The 22092-nt window shown below is 34.3% G+C and overlaps 1 protein-coding gene across 5 annotated transcripts; it reads left to right on the top strand.

Moving 5' to 3' along the window:
* The first annotated feature begins 6974 nt into the window (after positions 1–6974).
* Positions 6975–17431, top strand: LOC128232314 (uncharacterized). 5 transcript variants are annotated; one of them, XM_052945800.1, is made up of 9 exons: positions 6975–7109; positions 8809–9468; positions 10541–10619; positions 10954–11022; positions 11509–11654; positions 12521–12650; positions 13325–13474; positions 15410–15544; positions 16157–17431. In XM_052945800.1, exons 2-9 carry the CDS (start codon positions 8835–8837, stop codon positions 16239–16241), a joined length of 1428 nt encoding a protein of 475 aa, XP_052801760.1. In that variant the 5' UTR covers positions 6975–7109; positions 8809–8834; the 3' UTR covers positions 16242–17431. The 5 variants fall into 5 exon arrangements, with proteins under 5 accessions (XP_052801760.1, XP_052801765.1, XP_052801764.1 ...); XM_052945805.1 differs by having other exon boundaries at positions 9370–9468; positions 16157–17429; XM_052945804.1 differs by having other exon boundaries at positions 9282–9468; positions 16157–17429.
* Positions 17432–22092: the final 4661 nt, after the last annotated feature.

The raw sequence follows: 22092 nt of genomic DNA, 5'->3' as shown, positions 1-22092 counted from the left end.
AAAAGGATTTCTTACCAGCTAGTTTCCATAACCTCCCATACCAATTAATGGGCTGGTGCTGGTATGCACTGAAAACTTTGCCTCAGAGCGTTTGCACGTAATACTAAACTGTTTTAATCTTTTAACTTTAACTACAATAGAGAAATATGCTGTAGTATATAAAGAATTGTGTCCCTTAGATACATTAAGATTAAGAATGCAACATCTCTCTTCTTTTAAAAAGAATTAGTAAATTTATGAAGAACACATTTAATCTAAAGTAATTTGGTCAACACCCTAGCGTTATCATTATTTTCAGCTGAGCAGAAAATCTTCTTGACAGATTAATTGTTCCAGCAGAGTGTATCTTGAAATTAATGAGAATTTCTTCTAACTAAATGTTAACAGTTCAGATAATCCTCCCAGAAATGTCATCTGAAAGTGTATTGTTTTCATACCGCAGATAGCTGTTGACATATCCAATTAACATTGTAGAAATATTGTCCACAAATATCACTTTCACACGGTTACAGGATATAGGCGATTATGAATTTCCTTCACAGCACAGAATATTGAAGAAAAGTTTTACATTTGAAATATATTGAAGTATCACAAATATATATACAACATAACACAAAACACATCATAAATCAATTCAAAGATCCAACCTTTGAGGTACTTTGACCTGTCTTCCTGATCTAGTGACGTACATGTTAGAATTTTGATCAGTATTGCCAGCAACATCAGTTGGTGCTGATGGTTGTTGTTGTTGCGACTGAGTGTTATCATGAGAAAAGTTTCGCTCTGATTGATTTTGTATGTTTCTGTCACTGTCATTTTGTGATTGATCAGTTAGACGAATGTCGTTGCCATTGCATGGATGTGTATCTATGATTTGAAATGGTTTTTCATTTGTCTTCAACAAATGATTTCTGTTTCGTCTATAGACACCACCATCATTAGTTTCAACAATGTATGATCTGTCATGCACTTGTTTCCTAACAATTGCCTGTTTCCAGCGTTTACCTTGTTTGATTCTAATTGTTTCTCCTTGTGACAATTGTGTGAGTGGCTTGGCAGATTTATCAAACCATTTCTTTGATTTGATTTTTGATTTTGACATTTTGCTTTTGATTTCTTGCCTATTTTGAACTTTCGGCTCAAGGTGTTTGCGTGTTACTGGCAAAATAGACCTAGTGTCCCTACTCATTAGTAATTGTACTGGTGATTTGCCACATAGAAGCGGTGCATTTCTGTATTCGAGAACTGCAAGATACGGATCTTTGTTATCTTGTAGAGAGTTTGTGAAAATCTTTTTGATTGTTTGAATACATCTTTCAGCAACACCGTTGCCTTGTGAGTGTAACGGCGATGACGTAACATGTTCAAAATCCCATTCTCTAACAAATTTGTCAAATTCCTGACTACAATATTGTCCTGCATTGTCACTAATGACTTTTGAGGGTATTCCATATGTAGCAAAATAGCCCTTCAATTTGTGAATAACCGTGTCAGTTCTCATATTTCTGAGTAACCCGCATTCAAAATATCTGCTATACAGTTCAACTACAACAATGTAGTTACTGTCATTCCAGTGAAAAATATCAATAGCCACAACTTCCCATGGCCTGCTGGGAATCTGATTAGAAATCATTGGTTCCTTGACATTGGAGTTTCTGTGTTCAAGACATATGGGACAATTGAGTACTTTGTTCTTTATATCTTTGGTCATATTGGGCCAAAACATTACACTTCTTGCACGCTGAGTACATTTCTCTATGCCTAAGTGTGAATCATGAACTTTGTCCAGCATCATATGTCTCAAATCTTTGGGAATTATGACATTGTTTCCTTTTAACAAAAAATCGTCAATGACTGTTAGTTCGTCTCTGAAATTCCAATATTGTAAAATACTATTTGGACAGTTCTGTCTCTTATCAGGCCAACCTGTTAATATTGTGTGTTTCAGAGTCTGCATCTCTTGATCAGTCTCAATTTTGCTTTTGATTAGGGTCATTTTCTGATCACTCATAGCAATGTTTTCTATGACAGAATGTACATGAACATCTATGTCTTTGCATACATCAATCTGTTCATCTTGCAAATAGTTGCGACTTAGTGTGTCAGCTACTGGAATGTCCTTTCCAGGTACATGAACAATTTCATAATCGTATTTCTGTAATTGCAAAATCATCTTTTGCAATCTTGGCGGAGCAACATGCAAACTTTTGCGTGTTATACTCACAAGTGGCTTGTGATCACTTTGGACTACAGCATGTCGTCCATATGTCATTTGATGAAACTTGGTCATGTCATACAATACAGCATAGAGCTCTTTTGTAATCTGGGCATTGTTTCTTTCTGCAGACGTCAATGCTTTCGAAGCAAAGAAAACTGGTTTGTCGTTTTGAAGCAAAACACAACCAAGTCCATTTTGTGATGCGTCTACTTGCAGCACAACTTCAATATTTGGATCAAAGTACGAGAGTACCTGTCCTGGGTTTTGAGTTATTACCCTTTTTATTTTGTTCAAGGCAATTTCATGTTCCGGGTCCCACCGGAAAATACTGTCTTTCTTCAGCAACTGTCGTAACAGACTAGTCATTTCTGCAAGATTGGATGCAAATCGTTGCAGATAATTTACCATTCCTAATATAGTCTCTAGCTCAGACTTTGACTTAGGAGACGGCATTTCCTGGACAGCTCTTACCTTTGAAGGATCAATTTTCAGTCCGACTGACGTCAGTAAATGTCCAAAGAAAGGTATTTCTGACTTACCAATCTCGGTTTTGTCAGCATTGAGTTTGAGACCTTTTTGTTGACATCTTTCCATAAGTTTGTCCAAGTTTCTGTCATGTTCTTGTTTGTCTTTGCCATAACAAACAATATCGTCAACAATGACCTTGACGCCATTCAAACCTTCAAGACAAGACTCCATTTTCTGGACGAAGACGTCTTGAGCACAATTTACACCATAGGGAAGTCTCAGATACCTATATCTGCCAAATGGAGTATTGAAAACTGTCAGAAATGATGATTTCTTGTTCAGTTTAACAGACCAATAACCGGTTCTCGCGTCATACCTAGGCATACCCTTAAAGAGCCATTGAGTTTTTCAACAGTTACCATACTGTTGACCCATACAGACGGTTCTGTCACTTTGACAATGACTTTGTCTTTAACCATTCTGTCTAATTCTGTTTTTAGTCTGTCCTTAATTGCAATAGGTACACGTCTTGGAGGGTGTACTACAGGTATTGCATCTGATTTTATATGTATGTCACATTCACCTGGAAGTGTTCCCAGACCAGTAAATACATCATGGTATTTTGAAATAACTAGAATGAGCTTCACAATTACAATTTAATTATTCCATTTAATTTCAATTTAATCCATAAGAATCAGTTCACCAACTTCTGACACCATGTTGCGTTGTTGGTTTAGTTCTTACAACAACCTGTGGAATGGGTTAGATTCATAAGATCTCAAATGGAGTTACATGTTTATTCATTCATACCCAAGCATCAAGTGAAATACAATAAGTACTACAGGCATAGCTATATAGGAAACATAGTATTCAGTATGAATAACTACGATAGAGAAATATGCTGTAGTATATAAAGAATTGTGTCCCTTAGATACATTAAGATTAAGAATGCAACAACAATAGCCCTGTCGGCATTCCCGTTGACTCCCTCGCCGGATTAAACTTTCTAGTAATAGGTTTAAATATGAATTTGTTCTTCAATTTGTTTCCACTATCATCTCAAAATAATAGGGTAGGTAGGTATAACTATGTTCTATTTATTTTTTTGGAGAACCAGGATTCCGTACCAAACCCACCTATATCAGAGTATATCACTCATACAGAAAAAATAAGATATAAAATGGTCAAATTTTAACATTTTCACTCACAAGATGCACATTTCTTAGGAAATTACAAAAAAAAATCCACACTACGTCAAAAAAGTGTAGGGTCGGTCGGAAAAGATAGGGTCGGTCGGGTCAACATGTTAATCACACTGCGATTTATTTAACTCTCTCAACAAGGGCCAAAATCCCAATTCCAACAGAGTACACTCTTTTCAATTGCTTACTAGAATCTGTATCTTTAGTAAAATATCTAGGTGTTGACCTGTCCTCAGATCTTTCGTGGAACAGACACATAAATCATACATATAAGAAGGCAAACACAACTTTCTGACGATAAACATTAAGGTACACTCTGAACCTCTGAACCTCTGAACCTCTGAAATCTTCTGCCTACAAAGTTCATGGATGGATGAATGGGATGGGATGGGATAAATGGATGGTGGAAAAAAACACACGCCTTGTTCATTTGAATCGGGCGACGTTATTTTGCATACATTAATATTATTGTATTTTAATTATCACTTGTAAAATGTCTGATGCAATTTCCCTATACTTGTACGCTGTATGTTAGTCTCTCTATTGCTATAGTGTATGCAATTTAAGTAAAAATAATGCTAATTGTTTGCCCTTATTTTATTTATTCTATATGTTAATCATAAGTACCAATTAGCATGTCTTTAAAGACGTACTGACATATAAAATAATAATATTGTTTCAAACAAATTAAAACAAATTATTAATTATAATTATTTTAATATTTTAAGATGGTATGTAGTCAGAGAAATAAAGTCGAGTTTTGAACAATCGTCATACGTCCGCATCAGAAAATACAAAATGTGGACGTTTGCATATCCCCAGTTTTAATTATACTCCGACGAGTTTGATGAAATGTATTGTATTCAGATGCAAATTAGAAAACAAATACTCCTTAAAAATTAGATATGTATTGCGATAAGTCCTTCAAATTAAGAGACTCAAAAATATAATATTATTTTGAAAATTAAATGATTTCCATTTTAATTACGGTTTCTACACTGTGATATTTTAAACTCCGTGTTTCTTACAAACTTTTGACTCTTTTCGAAAATTCCATTATACAAAAACTGATTTTTTTTTTATCACGGTATATATTCCTATTCATGCAGGCGTTAATAATGTGTTTAAGCGATCCTGTAGCTCAGTTTGTTTCAGATAATATACATTTACTCTCATATATGAATTTCTTTTTTATATGTGTTGAAGGAAATACAATGTATTACAATTATATAAAAAAATGACAGCTCACATGCCATATTTGTTTGTATATTTGTTTGAATGACGATGAGGTTGTAATGCTTAAGTAAAAAAAATAATCCGTTATGTTCAAATGTGCCTACTCAAGTATTTAATTAGTTCAATATCAAAGTATTATAATACATTTCCCGTGTTTTTATCGTCCTTCTAAGTTTTCTGATATTTAGCCTTTCTTTGATATCCTTACACCTAGTTAAAATGTTAACCACAATTGATCACATAATTTTAACAATAGACTAATTTATGACCTATTGAACAGTGTCAATCGGGCAAGTCCCATCTAGATTTTATAGCATTTTAATAGACACAATCTTATAAAAAACATACTTGATTAAAATAATTTATGAAGAATTGTGTACCATCTCTGATTTATATTATTTTCTTAGTTTTGTGAATGAATACGCAGAACATTGCCACTAGAATTAGTGATCGTCATAACTTTGTCTACACCGTTTTTATAACTCATTATACAACCACTTGAAAAAGTCAAATTGAAATATAGAATGTTCTGAAAACGAGACATAAATGTTTAAACATAGATCTTGCTCCATCATTGTTCCGTCACATGAAGAAAATATTAGCAATAACCATCCAGTAAATCATGGATCTATACATGTACATCAAATTCTAAACGGAAGCAGCATAGTTATTTGACAAACATGTCCCAGACAAAGAAATGTATAGAAAAAAAACGCGACAGGTTCCTAACGTGAATAGGGAAGTTCAAGAAATGAGAAAACTGGGGAAAGTATAGACACTAAGGAAATCTTGTAACACAACTAAAGAAATTAATAACTACTTTCAATAAATATGTATAAGGGGAGCGAAATCAGCAGACTTCTGGAAAACTATAACATTTCTGTCAAACAAAAAGAAATCTTAATTAAAATAAAGTGACAGTCTCAAGCAATGTTGATGTTGCATATTTTTGCTTTACGAATGTCTCCGCACCAATTGGACACACTTATGAATACAACTCAGAAAACCACCGAGCCTAAATAAAATCAAAGATGACGAATTTAAACAAAATACCTTCTTAGTTCAAACGTAATCCGCAATAATTTGTTATTAAACACTTTAGTACAAAAAAGCAACTGGAGCTGACAAAATATCTGCAAAACTTTTTAAACTTGATAAGTCGAGCCAAATGACCATCAGGTCACGCCTCTCTTTAAAAATAAGGATGCGTTGGTTAATTCAAATGATATACATGTTAAGTATCCCTCGATACCTTCAAACAATTTTGAAAAGGTTATTGCTGAACAACTATCCCTTTTCTTTTACTCAACTTTTGATAAATACATATATGCTTTAAAAAAGACACGGTTGTCAAACAATATTATTGAAAAAAAAAACGAGGACTGGAGGCAGGCTGGTATATTTGTCGAAGGCGTTCGACTGCTTGCCTAATAATATCCTTTTGTAAAAACTGTCAGCGTACGAATTACATGTATCTAAGTCTGCTACCTGCCTCTTACAATCCTATCTGACCGAAAGCAACATATTAAACACTACCAAATAGTTAGTTCTAATGGGCTGATATAATATCATTGGGCTGCTAATGTTCTTGCAACAACTCTGCAAAATGAAAGCAGCATTTTAATTGAATAGTTTCACTGCACAATGAAATGCAGGTAAATCCTGACATATTTCAAGCCATTTCATTTGAAAAACATACTTTTAATACAGTCAACCATTGATGGTTCCGGCATATGTTATTTTATTGTTCCTACGCCGGACTCGATAGTAATAGTCCCGGCTTTTCCGAAAATAAATCCCGGATACCGGCAAATAAAACTGCCCTTGAAAACCGGATACCGCATTTCAGACTGATCTCGAAAGTTCGCGAAAATACACGACTTGTCAATATAAATGAAAAAAGTTTTTCAGTTTTGGTTAGATTTGTGTCCAGTGATTGCCATTTCTAATTAAAATAACACTTATTGTTGGGAAATCGAAGTGATGTAAGTAATTCAATATGTTTCCCTCAATTCGGTGAAATTATTGAAAAAAAACATTGTTCATTTTTTTGTGAAATAAATGCCTTTGGCTTTGTTCTTTTCCCAGATTAAGCAGGTTCAAGATGGAGGTCCTGAGTTGAATTGCTGTACTTTTTTGTACCTATGTCATGTGGTGCCCTACTTGGGTCCTTGACAGCACTATTAGGAAGCTCTAATGAAAGACTTGATGTTCATTTTTGTAATCTTTAGCAATGTTGTCCTAAATCTCCAAGTTTATGGAATATGGGTCAAAATTAGTGCAAGTCTCTATCTGCAAACCTTGCATCAGAAAAATGCTCATCTGGCTTTGTTCAATTCTTGTATAATATAAAGATGTAGCAGGGCTTGTTAATTGTTTTGATGTGGAGCACTAGTGTAACCTAGTCTAATATTATAGACGTGTTATAGTTATACAGGATTCTTCCAATCCCTAACGTCTAAAGGGGTTTGTGCAAAAACCGGGGGTGTTTTGAAAATATTGAAATTGTATTTAGTGAAGTATTTTATGGTTTAAATTGATCATAAAGGTTTATATTCATATTTTACCATGTAAGTGAAAAGTTATTTTGCACAAAACAAGCATTTAATGCATTAAAACACATTATTTACCTTTCCAATAAAACGAAAGTTGACTGACACAGACAACAATTATGCCAAGCGGAACAACTCGACCCAATCGTAATAACTCGGCCACCTCTGACAAGCTTCGAGATAGACCTCGTAAATACAATCGTAACAACTTGGCCATGGCCGAAATATTCCGATTGTTTAAAAATTGTGCATTGAAGCCTTGCAGGTGCCCTTCATGTATATATCGCTATGTTTTGACAGGAAGAAATGAAAAAACACATCAAACTCATAATTCTTTGTAGGATATGACATTTTTATGGATGGAACTGATATAAAATAACATAATCTGGTAATATTTCTTGTTTTTATGATATGTTTTAGATGTTAAATGCTTTAACCCGGAATCCCGATCGGAATAACTACCCACTTTTGATACTAAACAATTTGTACGTGAAGGATTTGCCATATCAAAAAAGTAAATGAATCCTGAAACGTACGATTATTTGGACTATAGTGTAACGATTCAGCCTTGTTTATCCAAAATGCACAAATGTCGATGCCTGTGAATCACTGAATGCTTACTTACACAATCATGCCATATTTCTAGAAAGCTTTCTACAGGATTTTGGTCACAAAAACAGAAATCAGATGCTCAGACATTTTTTTTTCTACTTCTAGAAGCATTTTATATAATATATAGTTATTTCTTGTGTTCTACGGAAGGCTTTGATGAGAATAATTATGCTACAGATCATTACACATCATAGAAAAATATAAAAGGAAGAAAATGCAATAGGCTTACAAGTAACATGTATCTTCTTCAAAGTCAATTTAAAAAAAAATCTGATTACATTCAGATGTGATGACTTTTCATTTTAATAAATCAAATTTTGAAATATTTAAGATCAGATTAACTTGTGCATGAACATCATATTACAATTTACCCCTGTACGAAGAAGTTTGTCCATTTTTTTGTATCTGGTTTGTCAGTTGAGCATCTGTGGTCTCATCATAATCTTGTAAGAACTTCAATCTTCATACATACATAAAGATTACTAGTAAACAGTCAGAAATTATATTGAGTTTGTTTCAGATAAGTAACTGTGTACCACCTAAAAGATGACGCAGCATTTTGGATCAGGCTTTCCTGTTCCCAGAAATGACTTCACAATGATGAACAACAATTACATGCCTCAAAGAAATATAGTGTCTTTCACTGGTCGTACCGGCCAGTTAAATGGACTGAGATCACCACAGATTCTACACAACACAGCTAGTCAACCCAATGCTGATCTTTCACCAAATAACATAGCAGAACCTTTACTTGTGCAAGGTATTAAAAATCAAAGCCAAGTATTAGATATTGACTTTGATTGTGATAGTACAGCACAGATACCAAACCTAATGTGTGATCATCAAGGACCTCGCCAAAGTCAGTTCATTTCATGTTCAAACAGCATTAACCCCGTAGAAGCACCAGTATTAAGCCCACAGTCAAGTGCCAATGTTAACATTTCATCATATCCTTCCAATTTGACTAGTTTTACCTTCACTTCTCCCATGCAGTCATGTATATACGCTCCGGCCTTGACAACCTGGCCCAAAACACGGTTTCCACAGTCTGTGCTGACAGGTAGGATGTTTGCACCGACAGGTTGCAGCGCCACATGGCAGCATGTTGTGCCACAGAGAATGCCATGGCAGACTACAGCGCCTCTTGTTCCAAACCAACTGGGTATTAATGTATTCACAGGTGTGTATTGAACATTATTATTCAACTTATTTGTTAGACTTCATTTTTTTCTACATGAAGTAATTGTGTTTTTTTCCTGTTATAACATTGTGTACTGACCAATATCAATGCATTTTTTGTTCATAATACTGTGATAACTTATGCTGCTCGGCACCACAACACAAAATTTGTGTTAAAAATGATGCCATGATAAAAAAATTGACTGTTAAACATAAGTTGGTTGTAACAGAATTGGGAGCTCGTCTGGGATTAAAATTTCTTTTGCGGTTTCAATTTTGAATTGTTCTGTATTACTGTAATACATGTACAACTACATTTGATACTCATTTTGTGGTTGGCACTGCAGTCGAACCCTGTCAGCACGAACTCTTAGGGACTGGCGAAAATACCTCGAGCCTTTGGGAATTAGAGCCAAGGGGCAATGGTTATCTTCATTGTGAAGAAATTAAGCCAAGCAAGTTTGAGCTGACGATGTTCAACTGAGACAACAAACACTCATGTCATTCAGTTTAGACTTTTGTTAGCTAAGCCTTTCCAGGAGGATTTAAATTTGGCTATTAGGAAAACTTTACAAGCATTATAATGGGACTGAAATTAAAACTTCTATGGATAAGCAAGACATTAAGAATACTTTGTTTCGTTTTTTTTGTGGACAAGGAAATGTTTTAAGAGAGTGTGCTCTCTGCATTGTTTATGCATCCATTTGGGAATATTTGCAGCAAAAGAATCTGTACAAGAGTTTCTTGTTACAGCCCATTTTGGCCAAACTGTTCCTGAACCATTCAAACTTCTGAAAGAAAGGTTCCTACAAGACAATGAAACTTCCGTAAATTTGCTTTAGTGTGTGTCTGCATTCAGAAACAACTTGTCAAATGCTTTACTGTGAGGTTGCTAAGTCCTATCTCAAAATGCGATAGGGCAAGATGAAACAAATGTATGATGAGAATGCCTATGAGTTTTAAAACGAGATACGCTCCTTCCTCTCCTTAAGTAAAAAGTAGATTGCTTGTTTCTCTTTCTCTGTTGTGTTTGTTGCTGGTCACAATATGTGAATGGGTTGGTATGTTTGCAGGCAGCAGTACCTCAACCATGTGTTCCATGGCATTACCCAGCACCCCCACAGCAAGTTGCACTGCCCTGACTTACAATTTGTAAGTACATTTTAATGTAGTCTATAAATAGCACTTGGAAGACTCACATTTAGTATACATATTATATATACATATTGGTATATGAAGGGATGCAAATGAATATGCTTCCATACTTTAAGTGCTTCTTTGTTTAATGTCACTTACAAAAAAGTAGAACGAATCATTATTTTAGCTTATTCGGAAATAAATAATATAAATGTAAGCATTTTATTAAAATACAGGTTTGAAGATCTTTGTGACATGACATGACTGAACTCTGTCAAGGTTAAAAATTGTACTTTATTTCTTATTTTTGGTGATGTGCTGATGTTCATTATTTATTTATATACCTCAGAGGAGATCCTGTGCCTTCCTGCAGTGGATTTGTAAACAGACCAAAGAGGAGACATCCAGTGGAAGACAAGTATGTTATTGTTTGGTATTTAGATGGTTGGCTCATTACAAGGGCATTTGATCAGATCTGTTGCAGCCTTTTCTTTTAACTTTGTACATGTTTAGAGTCGTAAACTGTCAGTATAACAATTACAGTATTGAAGAAGCATCCAAAATGATTGGTAAATTGTGGAAAGTCTAAATGTATTCACTATTCAGCATCAGAAATATACATTGAAAGTTAATTTAGTGTTTTAATTCAGAGTTTTGTGTTATTTTATGATGTCAAAAGGCATTCAACACATATATAACACATTTAGTCAAAACAAGCCCACAAGCCCTGACTGGTAAGTGTGTTTTCCAGGCTTGTTCAAATTCTGTATTGTATGTAGCAGGTCTTGTCGTATAACTGATGACAAGCTCTTGTGTACGATATTGGCTTGTTTATTCAAGAGTCTTATTTTGATGACTGAAATTATTGTTCCAAAATTGACATGTATTTTATTACTATTCTCAGCGAATTGAGTCCAAGTAGCAAAATCCACCTCACAGAGGAGAAGATTACCAATCACCTTCAGGGCCTCCGAATACACGCAACGTCTCCACCACTAGGGCACACCGGGGCCTCCCATGCACTAGGCAATACACCTGATATAATAACTGGTATGTAAGGTCTATTGACTCTAATTGCATTTGGTGTTTAGCCTGAAATTGAATACCTGTACATTTTGTCAACATTGGGCTTGACATTTTTAAACAGTAATAAGCATGTTTCCATTTGACATGATTTATTTCATGGAAACAGTAGACCTGTAGAATATTAGCTTATGATAATAGGCCGATTGCTTGTTTATCCTTTGCACACCTGAAACATAATAAAATGCATGGCTATTTTCTCTTCAAATCAGCAGACAATCTTAGCTGGGAAACCCTACCGCTTATTAAACCAAGGGCATTTGTTCTTTTGACAGACCATACTTTAGAGTTGTAAAACTTGTATACAATTTCAAAATTGGTTACAGTTTTGTCATAGAAAGTTTTAGCACATGTCTTTTCTACATTTTAGTATGTAAAATATTAACCAGCATAAAACAATTTCTTATGCAATTTTTCATGTGATTTTTATAGAAATTGATAGCATATTAAAACAGAATTTGTGATGAAATTGGCGTAAAAAAGTAATTTTACTGAAATTAAGGCTTCTTGATTTAAATAAGTAAGATGCCCGTTTTTTCTCATTGCTGCTAAGATTGTCCTGGTTTCGATGAGACTCAAATTACATATGTTTTAATATATTTTTAGCATTCACTGAAGAACTTGAGTTGGTGTTAAAAACATGAACCCATAGGTTGTGAAAATTCCTTGTTTATTACAAGGTTACTTAAATTTATGACCACTGTTTTTCATCATTCTTGTGTCTGAAAGTCACATGCATTTCACATGCATTTGAGTTTTATGCATACACCAAATATTATATAATATTTTTTCCTGCTCCTCCCAAACTTGTTAAATGTTATTCAATTATTCAGCTGCAAATCAAGAGAACCAACAGAACAGCTCCTGCTACCAGCAGTACCAACAGCAGCAACAGCAGCAGGACTTCAGTCAGGGCGGGTACCTCACTACTCAATGGCAGAACTATCAGGATCTTGAAAACAGGTATAGATTTGAGATTGTATCTATTTAGACCACTGTAGTATTGTAGAGAGCTTGTTTGTATGTATATATTTGTGTTTAAGGACTTCATGGTTGTACTTCCTTATGTTCTATATATATGGCCGAGCAGAGAACATTTTAATTTTGTGTGTAATCTTGAAAGAATTGCATCAATGATGTGTCCATATATTCTGATTAAGAGATATCATATTCATTCAACATCCTAGATTTTCCAAAGTGTTTTGATCCAAATCTAAAGACAAAAATCTGTCAGAGCATTTTGATCAAAATCTATGGACGAAAATCTGTCTGTGTTTTGATCCAAATTTAAAGACAAAATTTCAAGTACTTTTCATAGTTATAAATACATTATCATATACTGGTACACTGATTGGAATTACTGAGGCTTTAGGATAAAAAGTAGACCTTTTCTCTTAAATTTATAAAGATAAAGAAAAAGTAAAAGAAAATGCATCCTATGCCAAAATGCGTTGATAATACCGGAAGTTACTGAATTTGAAGTTGAATAATTTTATGCTCAAATTTTAGAAAAATATTTTTCAAATGAGTATCTGCCACTGTTCAATCCATCCAAAATGAGATTGATTTGTTTTTTGCTTTTAAAATCATGCCACAGAAATTATATTGATTTACACTGACATAAGTGCCTGTTATAGGTTGTCTTTGATGGATGAAGACCTTCTAGATGCAGAGGAAACACCTATGTCAAGTGGAAGCACGCAGCCCCGTCTGCACGTGAACATTGACAGTTTACCGCGTGCCATTGAAACTCGACCTGTAGTGCCAAAAGCAATCCTCGATAAAATGTAAATTTAATGCTAGTTATTTCAGAGTTTTAGTTAAAATGTGTGTATCTTGTTCTGCTTATTGATTTTTCTGTAGGATTTGCTGCTTCCAGTCAATAACATATCAATGTTAAATCTACTGTTTACCAATGAATATATAGAGATTATTTGTTTATTTCAGTGTAAGGTTGTATATTTTTTCACAGTGTCATAGATAATATTGTTTTTATATGACCAAAACTGAAATAAAATACTATCTTACACTTGAATCAACACATTTTCTGCTTCTTTTATGCTTATTTTTGAAGATTTATTGGTATATTAGTTATTTTTATTAATACCCCCTTTTTTGTTAACCCTTTGCTACATAGCTACCTATCAGAAGCCCCACACACACTGTTTTGATCACTGATGACATTGACTGTCATTCCTATGCTGGCTTGTTGACAAATAATTATCCAAGGTTTTTTTCTTATAGTTAATGATGTTTTCGTGTTTCAGTGCAAACGTTATATAAACAATCATAAATGCACTTTTATTAAAGCATTAATGTTCCTAATAAATACAGATCAAGAGGCCTAGTTTCGCAATTACACATATTGTTCTTTAAATCCATGTTATTCTGTGCATTATGTCTGTGTCAAAGGCTCTCCCACTGGGCTTGACATGGTGCCTTTTGATGTCTAGTTTCAGTTATCTCCCCTTCATCTGATATTTTTCGAAATCAGGTTCCCATCTTGGAAAATATGAAAGGGATGGAAATGAAACTTTCAATAGAGATTGATGGCAGTGAGAGGAAGTGCTTGGCTCAATAACCGTACTCCTGCCGTGCTTTGTTGTAATTATCTCCCTTTACCTGATAGTTTTCAAAATTGGGTTCTTGTCCGGGCCATTTTGAAAACTGGGTTCTTGTCCGGGCCATATCTTCTAACTGAAACTAACAAGATGTAGTGCAGTACCTAAGATCACAATCCTGTCCTGCATTGTTTTGTTCTCCCCTAAAACTCCCCTTATTTGAAAATGGGAGTTTCTCCAACCCATAACTTGGAAAGTACAAAAACTTAAGATATAGATCCATAAATGCGAGAGGAAGTGCAGTGCATAATAACCATAATCCTGTCCTTCATATATGGGTGCTTGTCCAGGTCATATTTTGGAATGTATGTGATGGATTCAATTGAAACTTGGTATAGAAATAAATGGCAATGACAGGAAGTGTGTACCAAAGATTAATAATTCAACCCTGCATAAGTATTGTGTTATCTCCCCATAACCTGATATTTCCATTTCATAGAAATATGGGGAGCATCCATGCATCTTTTAGATGATCTTTTTTTTTTTACATAATTCACAGGTTCAAATTTTGATAAAAGGGAAGACACTACTATTGATTTAAAAGTAGTTCTTAAACTTGATATTTTTACTCCTTAGATTTTGAAATTTGGCTCACAATAGTGAAAACAGTCTTCCTGTTGATTTTCATTTTGAAAAATAAAACTTTAAAAGGTGCAAAAACTTTAACCTTGGCAATAACTCAATGTTTCAAAATATTTAAATTAAATTCCGTAATGTTGCCAGAGACAGAATGAACTGTGGCACATTTAAAGCTATGCCCATATTTTTGGCTTTTATCACTTTTGAGTGATTCCCCTTTTTGACCGAAAGGTAACCTCTGCTATGCTCTTTTTCTTCTGACAATATATGAAAACAAATTACGTCAACTATTGTATTTTGTCTTTGTCATGCATGTGTTTCCACCATATTGTAAATTTCAATAAAATGTAAAATGGATGGTTGAATGAAATATCTTATTATGATTTTTGTCAGATTTTCAATTGCTTATGATGTGTTAATGTGGAAAACCTAGTAAATGATACACCTATCTGACAGAATGCACCTTTGATATGAATCTTTTTACAATGCATATTAAATTACACTTGTACCATTCTGTTTCAGAATGAATCCATGTCGTGATTTGGTGTTATGGAGCGCTCCAGGGAATAAATTACAGGAGAAGACTGATGAGAAGGGGGACAGCGAGGAAAATACAGTAGATTCTGCAGCCTGCAAGGCAGAGTCTGGTCTCCCTGGGTATGATGAGTTTTTGCTTTTTTATCCCCCGCGGAAATGGGAAGGGGATATAGTTATTGAAGGCATGTTTGGGTGTGTGCATCTGGGCAATCTTGTCCGGAGCATAACCTTAAGTCTTGAGGTATAGACTTCAGGCTCATATACAAATAGATCAGATGTGCAGTATACAGGAACCATAACTCTGGGTGCAGTATTTTTTCAGTTAATGTTTATTGTTTTATAGTAATCCTTGTTAAAAGGCGTAGTTGAAACTATTTTAAATATGGCAGTCTGTGACAACTTTTTTTTGCCATGAATCCTTGAAATGTAACATAAGTTAACTCCATTAGTCATAATTTTATATTTGTTAACTCGTAGACCCCATATTATTTTGAAAGGATAAACTTAATGCTCAAAATAAACGACTCATTATATAGTAATACCCCAACACCATTTTAACTGTTAGTTCAAGCTATCAAAATTTGTGTATGAATTTTTTTTACGTATGAAACTGAGATTTAGTCAGTGGTGATGTGATGATAAACTCTGAAATATGACAAGAGGCAAGTGCTTCAAGAAATAATATCGTTGCATAAATGTGTGTACTGAGTGTGTTATTCATTGATTTTCCAGGCAAGCTGGGATTGAAGTCTCTGACATGGCAGATGACAGCATGGAAGTTGAAGCGGAATATATAGATGAGGATTTTGACTTGTGACCTTCATTTTGACAAGATGTGAATTTTGATGACTTAATGCAGCCTTCACATTGATCATTTAATGTGGCCTTGACCTTGATGATTACATTGTGAGTAGATTGACCTTCACCTTACAAATGGGACAGTGCAGTATGCCTCTCTCAGACATACTGTCAGAGAACAGGGACAGAGCATTAATAATGGAAACAAATGGTGCCAATACCTAGTCAGTTAATTGACTATGTCATCAATATGTAACAGTATGGTTGTGAATAGCAGTTTATGAATGATTGGAAAGATATCGCTGCTGTGTATGGGCTGGAAGAGACTGTCAGACATGAGGTTAATGTCAGTGAATGAGCGCAGTTCTCCATAAAATGAGGTGAACTTGAGTGTCAGAGAGCATGGTTAGACTGAAGTTTGCTGAAGCTTTCATGTAATGATAGCATAGCAAGCGCTGTTGGACAACATTCTGAGTGGCATTTGTGACTTAAGTGTTTAGTTTAGTATGGTTTAGAGTTCATTTATTTTTAAATGTGAAAAGTTGTGTCATTTTGTATAAATGTTGACATCCCAAGAATTTTTGTCTCACCTATTTGGGAAGTGGGCCAGGACCCTTCAGATTGTGAAAATAATGAAACTAAATTGTGAATAAGCCAGATTTCGAATTTTTAAAAAATGCTAGAAATAGGATTTGATATACCATGTCTTTTTGCTAACAGTTATAAAATCTACACCTATATAAAGGAATAAACAACATTCCATTAATAAAATGATGAAGGAAAATCATGTAGATCACAGTTGTGAATTTTGCTACCACTTTTGTGGTCTTAAAAATCATTTTATGATTGTGAATGGGTCCCATGTTCAGCCCCATTTTAGGTGAAGAAAAACCGATATAGAGTTTCTTTTGTTAAACTTGCAGAAGCTGTATGCTATGTGCTAAAATGTTTTGTTGTAGATCAACACAACCTGTAAGTTATGAAATGTGCATGTTTTATTAGGCTTGTAATTGTATGTTACAATAAATCTTTTAGAACAAGCTGTTTCCTCCAAAATACACCAAGTGCAAAAAGGGTCATGTACATTTGTGTATACAAATATATATATCAATATGTCTCACTTAGTTATTTATATTTTTTAAGGAGGACCTGGTGGAACAAATGCTTATCATGACTTGAGAATATCAAATGTAATAAAGTGATAATTATAAGTTTAATCTTGTGACTTGGATTACTGTGAGCATAGCGCTGCATGTCAACTTGTTGGTGCTGTGTTTAAAAGGTTACACTAATTAAGAAAAGAATATCTCCATTCTTGAAAAGTAGTCTAATTTGTGTGGCATTTAATTAACACCATGTAATGGCTAGATCAGTTACCTGATTTCAACACAATAAAATATATTTGGTTTATACTGATGAAGACAGAACTGGCTATTAGGCGACATTTGATTGATTCCGACCAAATTTCTATGGAATAATGATTCCATTTGGAGAGAATTTCCCAAGAAACTTATTGTAAGCTTAGATAAAAACATTCCATATCGAAACATGCACTAAAAATATTTAAGGAAATTTTACGATAATTCGAAATTGCCTGGATTTGTGCGTGTTTCTGTTAAAATTGGGCTATTTAAACCAGTACTTAAATGGGAAAATCCATCTGGCCGCCATTTATCCATTATTGCATCTGACTCACAGTATGTGAAAACTGGTTTGTTCAAGTATTTGTATAAACGTCCACATAGGTGATATATTGGGCGATCACATATGTATGTGTAGAAACATGTATGATACGTATTAAAAACAAGTTTGGATAATTTATTGTACTTGAGCCAAAATTATAGGGCAGGCACTCTGAATACAGTTTTTGCCAATTCATTCATGACTCTGCCTAGTGTGGCGAATCTGAATACCAATTATATGTTGGAAAGGGTCAGCGCATTAAGTGCACCATTATTTTCATCGTACTTATAATACACTGGTTTGAACTTTCCAGTCATTTTTTGTATTTCAAACACAGATTTGTCTAAATCTTGCTTCTGCTAAAGCTATTGTTACATTATTATAAGGATGTAAATTAAAATTAAGGAAGTGACTACGAACATAATGGATCCAGATCTATTGTTAATGTTTTTTTTGACAGCTTAAAATGCAAAGCTTTCGTTAAGACGAGACATGTTTGTAGTGGAAATACGAGCTCAGAAACCAGCAATAATTTTCCATTGACGTATGAAGACAGGCGTCCAGCCCATTTCACAACATACTGCTGAATTTGGTGTACATTTCCCAACACCAATGTAAAATATAATTGCTCTATTTTGTACAGCAGTGATGCAAGAAAAATATTATTAACCCCATTAAGCAGTACTGTAGCTTATAACTGGCTAAATAACAGACTCATAACATCAAAAATAAAAGCTTGAAATAACATACATAATTTGGAAATGCAATAATATATTACGACGCCTTATGACATGCATGAAGCTTCCAAAATAAACAGTTCCTTCAACTTTAGGTATTACTCAAATACGTATTTTTAACAGCCATTACTTTAGAAGATATAGTTAATGGTTATTTATACACGAACTCAAAGTATCAGATAGTGTATTGGTGTACATGGATTGTATTGGTATGCAAGTTAACCATACAATGTTGATGTAAATCCATATGTCAACACACGCATATATATATATTATCGGAAATGAATTTACATTTGTAAAAAAAAACTTTCAAGCTTCCATGCAAAACTGTTCATTATTTCCTCTGTTTTTTATCAGCTGTTTCATGTTTGATACACTGTTCCCCTGGATCCCATTGACATCCTTGTCTGTACGTATAATTCCTGGTTGGCCACAATTTTGCATTTAAATCAGTGAAAATATGAACGTTAACTCTAGCCATTAAGCCACCAAATATCCATTTACGAAATGAGTTTGCATATAAATGGCTATGTTTAGTGATTGTTTTTGATGAATTACGCCATATTTCAGACCATTTACATGGCTTATGTAACGTTGTATATATTTTTGTCTGTGTGATGTTCCGACCGTCTTCTTTCCCCCCTGTTTGTAAAAGCCAAACTCTCATTTTGAACACTATATAATAAGCCTGACTCTCAATACCGTGGTTAAAGCTACGATTGATCCTGATGTTAATCGTGATGAATCGCGCCATGGACCCCAATTTTACATATGAATAGTGACGATTGCCCTACGACGGGAGTTTGAATTCCAATGATGTCGATACGACTTAAAGCACATCAGTGGCTTAAATTTTGGAAGTTAAATGTTATTTTTGACTATAAATGTGCTGTGACCATGCGCGGAGTCATTGTTCATAATTCCGTCAACAAAATAATCATTAATTTTGCCATAGAAAATTATAATGTGACTCACTTTTGAAGCAAGCCTGTAGTTATGCGGATGCCGATTAATTACGACATAACTACGACAAGCCAAGAACTTTCACGTTTCAAGACAATTGGATAAATATCTATCAATATTTATGATCGTTTGACAATTTTTCTACAACAGCCAGTTTTAAGCAATCTTAGACTAGCAAAACTGCAACAATAGATAGACGACAAAGGATGTTTTATGTTGTACCTACACCATCAGTACATGCTTGATGAATTACTCCGAGCATGGTCGTAGAACCGACGTTGGCATGCGTGATGTATTCGTATAACTATCGCCCAAAACCTAAACCTATAACCTATAGTGACTATATCACTTCCATTTACATGTTGTCATTTCAACTTGAACACGATTGGTAAACTATTACATGATACTTCGGTCGAAAATAAACACATATTCTCTTAGGTTGGTTATGATTAAATAAAAGCTTTTTGAGGGGATTACGCGGTCAAATTAGTGAACGAAGGTAGCTCGCTCGCCGAGGCCGCCCGGCTCGGATGTGCCTATAACGCGTCCCATTTAATAAAACGGACCTATACACGTACGTTATATACACCTATAACCATTCATACGTTATATACACCTATAACCATTCATACGTTATATACACCTATAACCATTCATACGTTATATACACCTATAACCATTCATACGTTTATACACCTATAACCATTCATACGTTATATACACCTATAACCATTCATACGTTATATACACCTATAACCATTCATACGTTATATACACCTATAACCATTAACGTATAGCGTATTGCCCTAACACAATACCTTGGCCTATATAATTATAGTGTCAAGCCGAGAAAAGATTTATGGTTTGGTTTTCTTGTAGATTTAAGCATTACCTTTATAACACCTAAGATGTAGGAAGTTCCAATGAAATAGAATACAAACTAAAAATGTTGTCAAGATTTAAAACACACATTTATGTCATTTATCTACAAAGGAAGCCGTTTGTATTTATGTTTTATTTTTACGAAACAATTTCCGCTTAATGACCCTTCAATCAATGCCATGTATTTGGACATTACAACCCCACAAAAGTTACGATCAACACTACGGGCAAAGTCAGTATTTCTGTAGATCAATACAAAGTTTGATGTATTAAGCTGCTGTCATAAGGATCAATTACAGACTGTATATCATCCTCACTTCACAAATTTGTCATATATAATGAAAGAAATCCGGTTATCTCAGTACACTATAAATACAGGAGAGTCCAGAGATCCTGATTTGTAGAAATCTTGAGGGAACTATATAGGCCATCCAAATAGCCCGATGTTATCTCAATGACCTTTCGTCTGTTTGACATTCATAGTATTGCAAAGAACTTAACAATTTGGAGCTCTATGAATCTAACTTTAAATATGCCGCAAACAACAGCTTATGTTTGTTTTGCTGTTTGCATTTGTGTGTGGACCAATGATAATCGAGGGTTTTTCAAATTTTCTGTTCATTAATTTCACGTAGATTGAGTCTGGCGAATGAACCAAAAACAGTTGCATTACATATTATTCTTTTTTCCCCACAAGGCTTTTATACTTGTTAAACTAGTGTCAGTAGTATAAGGTAGCACAAGCTAAGATCTAATTTTGAAGATCCACAAAAAATATATGTAGATCGTTAAAATTGAGCGCTCTATACTTAAAATTGAGTTTTACAAACAGCCTAACCACCTCTATAGAAAGTATAACGAAACCAATAACATGTGACCAGAAGAAACTGAGACATTATGAACACGATCGATTTAATTAAATATATATTAGCTATGTAACAAGAGAGTGCAATTGCATTACAGCCTTTTCACAAGTCGTCAAACAGACATCCAAGAAAAACTTGTCATGGGCATGCTCGGCATTCTAAAATGTTATAAATTATTAATGTGCTCTCTCAAACTCGCACACTCAAGCATAGCGTGCACTAAATCGCGAGCATTTCGATATGGTGTTGTTTAAATGAATTTTTGAATCAAGAGAAGCATAATGAACCGACAGTTAACGAATACTTGTACCTAAATATTTTCCCAATATTAAGAACATTGCTCAAAATTGGGCAATAACAGCGCCATAAATCACGAGTTACCGAGATATCAGGCGGGCAATTAAAGAGGGCATATACATGTATATGGAACAACTGAAGCAATCATACCGTTTAACTAACTGGTTAGAGATATATTCCCCAAAACATCGTTATGAGTTCGATGTTGATTAGATAACTATGGTCGAGTCAGAAAAAGCAAAATTTGAACAATCTTTTTAAAAGATAACCCAAATCTTGAATTTGATAATGGCCTGTCCGTGTCTATATGTTACTGCATTATGACTCGATGTCATCATATCTCTCGTCAGATCTAAATACAAATATTATTTGTTGGCGAAGTGCAATTTACCCCAAGCAGTTGATGAATAGGAAAACCAAAGGGGAAACATTGAAGCCAAAA

The sequence above is a fragment of the Mya arenaria genome, chromosome 4 (genome assembly GCF_026914265.1).
Source record: "Mya arenaria isolate MELC-2E11 chromosome 4, ASM2691426v1".
NCBI classification, from domain to species: domain Eukaryota; kingdom Metazoa; phylum Mollusca; class Bivalvia; order Myida; family Myidae; genus Mya; species Mya arenaria.
The sequence above is the reverse complement of the archived record's forward strand: the minus strand, read 5'-3'. Positions and strand labels throughout refer to the sequence as shown.